At 48.8% G+C, this 10000-nt stretch overlaps 2 protein-coding genes across 2 annotated transcripts in view; one reads left to right on the forward strand and one right to left on the reverse strand.

The window, feature by feature from the left end:
• dtwd2 (DTW domain containing 2) overlaps positions 1–8861 on the reverse strand; it is a gene marked incomplete at its 5' end in the record, with an annotated part of 15856 nt that extends 6995 nt beyond the window's left edge. The window contains 2 exons of the mRNA XM_079585233.1: positions 8316–8406; positions 8689–8861. Of these exons, the coding sequence (XP_079441359.1) occupies positions 8316–8406; positions 8689–8861 (264 nt within the window). The remainder of the gene's footprint in view (positions 1–8315; positions 8407–8688) is intronic.
• Positions 8862–8928: 67 nt separating this feature from the next.
• Positions 8929–10000, forward strand: part of bxdc2 (brix domain containing 2) — a gene marked incomplete at its 5' end in the record, with an annotated part of 12958 nt that continues 11886 nt past the window's right edge. Inside the window, 2 exons of the mRNA XM_079585232.1 lie at positions 8929–9120; positions 9468–9579. Coding sequence (XP_079441358.1) covers positions 8929–9120; positions 9468–9579 — 304 coding nt within the window. The remainder of the gene's footprint in view (positions 9121–9467; positions 9580–10000) is intronic.

Below are 10000 nucleotides of genomic sequence, written 5' to 3' on the forward strand. Positions count from 1 at the left end.
TGTGAGGTGTTCAGAGACGGTGTGTGTGTGAGGTGTTCAGAGACTGTGTGTGTGTGAGGTGTTCAGAGACTCTGTGTGTGTGTGTGTGAGGTGTTCAGAGACTGTGTGTGTGTGTGTGTGTGTGAGGTGTTCAGAGACGGTGTGTGTGTGTGTGAGGTGTTCAGAGACGGTGTGTGTGTGTGTGAGGTGTTCAGAGACTGTGTGTGTGTGTGTGAGGTGTTCAGAGACTGTGTGTGTGTGTGTGTGAGGTGTTCAGAGACTGTGTGTGTGTGTGTGTGTGAGGTGTTCAGAGACTGTGTGTGTGTGAGGTGTTCAGAGACTCTGTGTGTGTGTGTGTGAGGTGTTCAGAGACTGTGTGTGTGTGTGTGTGTGAGGTGTTCAGAGACGGTGTGTGTGTGAGGTGTTCAGAGACGGTGTGTGTGTGTGTGAGGTGTTCAGAGACGGTGTGTGTGTGTGTGAGGTGTTCAGAGACGGTGTGTGTGTGAGGTGTTCAGAGACGGTGTGTGTGTGTGTGTGAGGTGTTCAGAGACGGTGTGTGTGTGTGTGAGGTGTTCAGAGACGGTGTGTGTGTGAGGTGTTCAGAGACGGTGTGTGTGTGTGTGTGAGGTGTTCAGAGACGGTGTGTGTGTGTGAGGTGGACATGTATCGCACTAACGCAAGTATTTAATGTTTGCATGACCAATGAGAAAATACCAAATTCGTGGAAAGGAGCTCTTACTCACAGAACTCAGAGAACAGACAATATACGTGCTGACCCAGCAACACGGAGAGACATCTCGTTACTGCCATCTACAGGTGTCCTGAAGCAGCTCTGCCAAATGAACATATTGTCGGAGAAACAGAAGGCCTGTATAATCGCCAAGGCATGAAGAACACGTCTTCTGCCTGAAAACAGCAACCGGCGATTTTAAGCATGAATCCACCAAGTTCATTGCAGTCTTTCTAGACTTCCGTGATGCATTCGGCTCATTGCCGCATGGCGTTTTGATTAAAGCCTTAGAGGAAGTTAAAGTGTGTATGTCAGGTTAAATTTTTAATTATGATTAACACAAAATAGTGAGGGGAAATACACGTTTGACAAGTTGATGTATTGTTTTGTATGTTTTTCGATTCCTAAAGGCAGAATATAAGATGAAAAAGTTCGTTATTTTCAGTCCTCCCTTAAAACTGCTCCTCCCCCCAAACGAATCGCCTGACGTCATACGAGGGACACGTCTCCCCCGCTCGCTGAGCTGTGTGATAACTGTACGAGTGATAGAGCGAGAGAATGAGTGATTAGGACATTTATTTAGTTATTTATTTAAGTTAGGTAGTTAGTGTACGCAGGCGTATTTTCACGATGGTGAATTACTGTGTGCAAAAACACCGTTAAAACCGGTCACAGAGTCCACTGTGTTCCGTGCCTGGGTCAACTTTGTTCGGACCAAACGCGCCGACTTCAGTTCTGCTTCGGTGTCCAAGACTTCGGTCATTTCACTGAGAAGGACTACGCGGTTGGAGATCTCATGAGTTATAAAATGGGATTTAAAACCAGAGTGAGACTGGCAGCTGATGCGGTGCCTACGGTGTACATGCTACTGTAGTAGAAGCATGTCGATCGCGCCCCTCTCCCTCTCTCTCTCTCACTCTCACACACACACACACACGCACGCACGCACGCACGCACACACGCACACACACACACACCAACCAACATATTCCAGCATTGCAATATTGACATCGATCGCAGCCTGTTCATTATAGCCAAGGAGCTTCAGAGCTAAGGCGGAGCTACAGATTAGGTGTCCCTAAATAACATATAATCTAACAGTAGTTCCGCATTAATTAATTTGCACGCGAGTTTAATTTTATTTTTTTATATACTGTGTATTCTCCGTGTATATTCATGCACTGAACCGTGACACCCGTACCGTTTCGGTTCAATATGAATACATACCGTTATGCCTATACTTACCAGACACCTGACCAACTCTCCACTGGTTCTTCTTCACACCAGATATTTATGTTTCTTCGATATGAATTATTTACATTTCTGTTTGGCTCCTCATCTGTCTCCTGCCTGGGAGGCTCAAAATTGTATGGCTGTGGGCATCGTATAGGTTTGAGGGGGATTTTGCATCTCCTCAGACTCAAAACTCTCCATACGTGAATAGAACTTTGTTGGCACGTCTCCCTTGAATGACGTCACAGCTCAGCTGCGTTTTAAAAATATGATCTTGACAGAAATGGCTATAAAGCTTATTGTAGGGCAGTTACAGTAATAATTTTAATGATAATTACATTTTCACTCAGACATCTAAACCTTATTTAATATATCTAAAAAAAAAATTTAACCTGACATACACACTTTAACCTACCCAAACCTTATAGCAACATGATTAAGGATATCTACAGAAACTCTGATCTGTGGAGACTAGCCCAACCCAACCAAGAACCGGCGTCAGGACAGGCTGGCCATGGAGCGCAGTAAACTTGATCCTGACCCAGTGGCTCGAGCTGCGCCTCTGCTCCCCCTCGCACATCAGATCACAAACCCTGTCCAGGCCTATGCAGACGGCCTCCAGCTGTCCTCCAGGGATGGGAGAGTGATTAAAGCATGCTGTCCCACACTGATAGATCCATGCGGTGGTCTGGACTACAGGTGTGCTGTGTTTATGAGAGACGCAGTGGAGACAACAGGAGGTATCAAGCCGAGAAAGACAAGCCACCCTCCTTTCCTATCATGGGCAATGAAATTAAAGTGTATGCGCGCCATGAAACTTACGGCTACCTCGGACACCGGTTCAACATCGCGGGCGAATGGGAAGAGCAAATACAGGAACTTAGCAGTGAATACTGCACAAGGCTGGACATGCTGGACTCTCCCCCTCCCTGTCGTAATGAAAGTACAGGCCGTAAGAGAGATCGCCCTCTCCAGAATACAGCACTCCCTTCTACTACATCTGGGGAAACATCTCTGTCTACATCAGGTGACGCCAGCTTCCTCGGGCTCAGAAGAAAACCCAGTGGAGAGTTGGACACCAACACACCAGGCTTTGGCGTGCGCTCGGACTGGCTGGACCTGAATGACCTCTGCAGCCGCAGCTGGAGAAACACAGCAGGACAGCCGGCGGAAGAACATCTGCACGGACCCAACCATCACAACTGGCGACAACATTCAACTTCTTGACATTCAAAACATCAGAAGAACAATAATCGATCACTTCCACTTGCGTATACAGCACTGGACCGGCCTACGCCTGCAGGGAAACTGGCCTGTGCCGACCATAACCTGTGCCAACCATAACCTGTGCCGACCATAACCTGTGCTGACCATAACCTGTGCCGACCATAACCTGTGCCGACCATAACCTGTGCTGACCATAACCTGTGCTGACCATAACCTGTGCCGACCATAACCTGTGCCGACCACAACCTGTGCTGACCATAACCTGTGCTGACCATAACCTGTGCCGACCACAACCTGTGCTGACCATAACCTGTGCCGACCATAACCTGTGCTGACCATAACCTGTGCCGACCATAACCTGTGCTGACCATAACCTGTGCTGACCATAACCTGTGCCGACCATAACCTGTGCCGACCATAACCTGTGCTGACCATAACCTGTGCTGACCATAACCTGTGCCGACCATAACCTGTGCTGACCATAACCTGTGCCGACCATAACCTGTGCTGACCATAACCTGTGCCAACCATAACCTGTGCCGACCATAACCTGTGCTGACCATAACCTGTGCCGACCATAACCTGTGCCGACCATAACCTGTGCTGACCATAACCTGTGCCGACCATAACCTGTGCTGACCATAACCTGTGCCGACCATAACCTGTGCCAACCATAACCTGTGCCGACCACAACCTGTGCCGACCACAACCTGTGCCGACCATAACCTGTGCCGACCATAACCTGTGCTGACCATAACCTGTGCTGACCATAACCTGTGCTGACCATAACCTGTGCCGACCATAACCTGTGCCGACCATAACCTGTGCTGACCACAACCTGTGCTGACCATAACCTGTGCTGACCATAACCTGTGCTGACCATAACCTGTGCTGACCATAACCTGTGCCGACCATAACCTGTGCCAACCATAACCTGTGCCGACCACAACCTGTGCTGACCATAACCTGTGCCGACCATAACCTGTGCTGACCATAACCTGTGCTGACCATAACCTGTGCCGACCATAACCTGTGCTGACCATAACCTGTGCTGACCATAACCTGTGCCGACCATAACCTGTGCTGACCATAACCTGTGCTGACCATAACCTGTGCCGACCATAACCTGTGCCGACCATAACCTGTGCCGACCATAACCTGTGCCGACCACAAACTGTGCCGACCATAACCTGTGCTGACCATAACCTGTGCCGACCACAACCTGTGCCGACCATAACCTGTGCCGACCATAACCTGTGCCGACCATAACCTGTGCTGACCATAACCTGTGCCGACCATAACCTGTGCTGACCATAACCTGTGCCGACCATAACCTGTGCCGACCATAACCTGTGCCGACCATAACCTGTGCCGACCACAACCTGTGCCGACCATAACCTGTGCTGACCATAACCTGTGCCGACCATAACCTGTGCTGACCATAACCTGTGCTGACCATAACCTGTGCCGACCACAACCTGTGCTGACCATAACCTGTGCCGACCATAACCTGTGCCGACCATAACCTGTGCTGACCATAACCTGTGCCGACCATAACCTGTGCCGACCATAACCTGTGCCGACCATAACCTGTGCTGACCATAACCTGTGCTGACCATAACCTGTGCCGACCATAACCTGTGCTGACCATAACCTGTGCCGACCATAACCTGTGCCGACCATAACCTGTGCCGACCATAACCTGTGCTGACCATAACCTGTGCCGACCATAACCTGTGCTGACCATAACCTGTGCTGACCATAACCTGTGCCGACCATAACCTGTGCCGACCATAACCTGTGCTGACCATAACCTGTGCTGACCATAACCTGTGCCGACCATAACCTGTGCCGACCATAACCTGTGCTGACCATAACCTGTGCTGACCATAACCTGTGCCGACCATAACCTGTGCCGACCATAACCTGTGCTGACCATAACCTGTGCCGACCATAACCTGTGCTGACCATAACCTGTGCCGACCATAACCTGTGCCGACCATAACCTGTGCTGACCATAACCTGTGCTGACCATAACCTGTGCCGACCATAACCTGTGCCGACCATAACCTGTGCCGACCATAACCTGTGCCGACCATAACCTGTGCCGACCATAACCTGTGCCGACCATAACCTGTGCTGACCATAACCTGTGCTGACCATAACCTGTGCCGACCATAACCTGTGCCGACCATAACCTGTGCCGACCATAACCTGTGCCGACCATAACCTGTGCCGACCATAACCTGTGCCGACCATAACCTGTGCCGACCATAACCTGTGCCGACCATAACCTGTGCTGACCATAACCTGTGCTGACCATAACCTGTGCTGACCACAACCTGTGCTGACCATAACCTATGCCGACCATAACCTATGCCGACCATAACCTGTGCTGACCATAACCTGTGCCGACCACAACCTGTGCCGACCATAACCTGTGCCGACCATAACCTGTGCTGACCATAACCTGTGCTGACCATAACCTGTGCCGACCATAACCTGTGCTGACCATAACCTGTGCCGACCATAACCTGTGCCGACCATAACCTGTGCCGACCATAACCTGTGCCGACCACAACCTGTGCCGACCATAACCTGTGCTGACCATAACCTGTGCCGACCATAACCTGTGCTGACCATAACCTGTGCTGACCATAACCTGTGCCGACCACAACCTGTGCTGACCATAACCTGTGCCGACCATAACCTGTGCCGACCATAACCTGTGCCGACCATAACCTGTGCTGACCATAACCTGTGCTGACCATAACCTGTGCCGACCATAACCTGTGCCGACCATAACCTGTGCTGACCATAACCTGTGCTGACCATAACCTGTGCCGACCATAACCTGTGCCGACCATAACCTGTGCCGACCATAACCTGTGCCGACCATAACCTGTGCCGACCATAACCTGTGCCGACCATAACCTGTGCTGACCATAACCTGTGCTGACCATAACCTGTGCCGACCATAACCTGTGCCGACCATAACCTGTGCTGACCATAACCTGTGCTGACCATAACCTGTGCCGACCATAACCTGTGCCGACCATAACCTGTGCTGACCATAACCTGTGCTGACCATAACTAGGGCTGAACGATATTCGATTTTAACATCGACATCGCGATGTGCGAGTGAGCGATAGTCACATCGCCGGAACATGCGATGTGAAGGGTAGTAGCACAGTAGCACCAGCGGGAGATATTACGCGCTTCATGAGGCACACGCGCGCGGTCTCTTGCTCTCTCTCCCTCTCTGCCGTGCACCCGCTGCGCGGTTTGGAGCACAGTCTCTGTCTCGCGGGCGCGCTCGCTCTAGATTCCGGAGATTTTAACTAATTCGCGGGCATCAGTAAGCCGCTATCATTATATGCGGGTGACTACCGGAACTTCCGGGAGACTTGGGATGTCTGTATCTATAATAATATCGGCATTAGAATGATTGATTTTTCATTAGGCTATTTTTTTGGTGCTCCCTCAGCTCTTGATGCGCGTGGTGGAAGCGGCGATGCTGACAGAGGCGGTAAAGCTGCTGTTTAAATGTGTTCGGCTTTTCTGTTTACAGAAACACGTCTCTAATCTGTAGATTTAATACAAAATATATTAAAGTTTTATATCATTTTGTTTATTTCATATGATTATGATGACCAACACCAACACTGTTTTACTTTGGCACTTTGGCTAAGAAAAGTTGACTTAAAAGATTGTGAACCAAAATCCTTAAGTTGTTTTATAAAAAAAATATATTTATTTTAAGTTGTATTGTTGTAAACCAATCAGGGGTTTTTTGTGCCTGCTTTTGTGTTTACAGAAATGTTCTAATTTTGGAATAAAATATTAAGTGACCTTTTTGTCACTTGTAATGAAGCTTGCTTATTAGTGAAATTATTAATATCATGGAATTGTAATTATTGTCTTTAGCCTGGAGTTATGGCTCTCAATATCGCAATATATATCGTTGGGGGAAAAAATATCGCAATGTAATTTTTTTCCAATATCGTGCAGCCCTAACCATAACCTGTGCCGACCATAACCTGTGCCGACCATAACCTGTGCTGACCATAACCTGTGCCGACCATAACCTGTGCTGACCATAACCTGTGCCGACCATAACCTGTGCCGACCATAACCTGTGCCGACCATAACCTGTGCTGACCATAACCTGTGCTGACCATAACCTGTGCCGACCATAACCTGTGCCGACCATAACCTGTGCCGACCATAACCTGTGCCGACCATAACCTGTGCCGACCATAACCTGTGCCGACCATAACCTGTGCTGACCATAACCTGTGCTGACCATAACCTGTGCCGACCATAACCTGTGCCGACCATAACCTGTGCTGACCATAACCTGTGCCGACCATAACCTGTGCCGACCATAACCTGTGCCGACCATAACCTGTGCCGACACAGAGGTGGTCAGAGACGGTGTGTGTGTGTGTGAGGTGTTCAGAGACGGTGTGTGTGTGTGAGGTGTTCAGAGACAGTGTGTGTGTGAGTGTGTGTGTGTGTGTGTGAGGTGTTCAGAGACAGTGTGTGTGTGTGTGTGTGTGTGTGTGTGAGGTGTTCAGAGACAGTGTGTGTGTGTGTGTGTGTGTGAGGTGTTCAGAGATGGTGTGTGTGTGAGGTGTTCAGAGACTGTGTGTGAGGCGGTGTGTGTGAGGTGTTCAGAGACGGTGTGTGTGTGTGTGAGGTGTTCAGAGACGGTGTGTGTGTGTGAGGTGTTCAGAGACGGTGTGTGTGTGTGTGAGGTGTGCAGAAACAGTGTGTGTGTGTGAGGTGTGCAGAGACGGTGTGTGTGAGGTGTTCAGAGACGGTGTGTGTGTGTGAGGTGTTCAGAGATGGTGTGTGTGTGAGGTGTTCAGAGACTGTGTGTGTGTGTGTGAGGTGTTCAGAGATGGTGTGTGTGTGAGGTGTTCAGAGACTGTGTGTGAGGCGGTGTGTGTGAGAGGTGTTCAGAGACGGTGTGTGTGTGTGAGGTGTTCAGAGACGGTGTGTGTGTGTGAGGTGTTCAGAGACGGTGTGTGTGTGTGTGTGTGTGAGGTGTGCAGAAACAGTGTGTGTGTGTGAGGTGTGCAGAGACGGTGTGTGTGTGTGAGGTGTGCAGAGACAGTGTGTGTGTGTTTCGTACACACACCTCGGCCGGATGCTGGACGATGTAGAGAGATGTGGAGACGTCGAGAGGAAGAGCTGGGAGATACGGACACAAACACACCTTTACCGGCCGACTGATGGAGACACAACACACACATTACTGTTACTAGCACTGAGTGAGTGTGTGTGTGCTATTGTTTGGGTGATTTATGAGGACACAAATCTGTGTAACGACATGTGTATTACACTGGTATTACAACTCAAACGTGCTTTATATGAGGACATTTCATAATTCAAATAGCTTAAAAAGCATAAGAACAATATTTTATTAACAATGTAAAAATGCAGAATGTTTCCTGTGATGGGCAGGTTTAGGGATAGGTGTGTGAGTGTGTGTGTGTGTGTGTGTGTCTCACCAGCATCTGCGGCAGGTCGGGCGTCTCTCGCTCATCTCAACCGGCAGATCTGACAGCACTGAAAACCCTTCATCATCATCAACATCATATTTCTCTTTCGGTTCCTCCTCTTCTTCATCATCATCATCATCCTCGTTCATTTCTCCAGTGTCTTCATTCAACTCCGAGTTCATTGTGTGTTATTTGTCCGGTGTGATCAGTCCACTTCCACTTCCGCTTCCGGTGACGTGTGTGAGAAAGATGGCGGCGCGCGGAGGGAAGCGTGCAGCGGAGAGATCGGCGCAGATCAAGGCTAAAAGAGCGAAATTAAACAGCAACAAAACACCACAAACCGAGAGAAAGACGAAGACCGTGTCCTTTACATTAGATAAAGAAGAAGCGAGCTCGAAGTCTCGCGAGAACATCATCAGCGTCCCGCCGCCCGTCAGCGCGGTGAGAAACACATTCATATGACATCACTGCACGTGTTTACAAACTACAGCGTGTGTGCATATATATATATATGTATATATATATATATATATATATATATGTGTGTGTGTGTGTGTGTGTTTTATATTGTTTTAAACTAGTGTTTATGTAGTGTAAGACTGACTGTAAATGAAACGTGGAAGATAAGGCCGACTGTAAACGCTAGTAACAGATGAGAATGTTTACAGTAAAAGTCTTTCATTTACATGCACATCGTGTGTGTGTGTGTGTGTGTGTGTGTGTGTGTTATGTAAGCGTTTAGATATAATATCGTGTTTTTTATGTTGATCTGGATGTTGGTTCTTCAGGGAAAATGGACAAACAAAGAGCGAGTGTTGGTGTTTTCGTCTCGCGGGATCAGCTTCAGGACGAGACATCTGATGCAGGACCTGAAGACCATGATGCCGCACAGCAAAGCCGGTAAAACCTCCTCAGACCAGCTTTAACCCAGTTAAACCTCCTCAGACCAGCTTTATCCCAGTTAAACCTCCTCAGACCAGCTTTAACCCAGTTAAACCTCCTCAGACCAGCTTTATCCCAGTTAAACCTCCTCAGACCAGCTTTAACCCAGTTAAACCTCCTCAGACCAGCTTTATCCCAGTTAAACCTCCTCAGACCAGCTTTATCCCAGTTAAACCTCCTCAGACCAGCTTTATCCCAGTTAAACCTCCTCAGACCAGCTTTATCCCAGTTAAACCTCCTCAGACCAGCTTTATCCCAGTTAAACCTCCTCAGACCAGCTTTATCCCAGTTAAACCTCCTCCGACCAGCTTTATCCCAGTTAAACCTCCTCAGACCAGCTTTATCCCAGTTAAACCTCCTCAGACCAGCTTTATCCCAG

Source organism: Phoxinus phoxinus, assembly GCF_949152265.1.
Source record: "Phoxinus phoxinus genome assembly, chromosome: 17".
NCBI classification, from domain to species: Eukaryota; Metazoa; Chordata; class Actinopteri; order Cypriniformes; family Leuciscidae; genus Phoxinus; species Phoxinus phoxinus.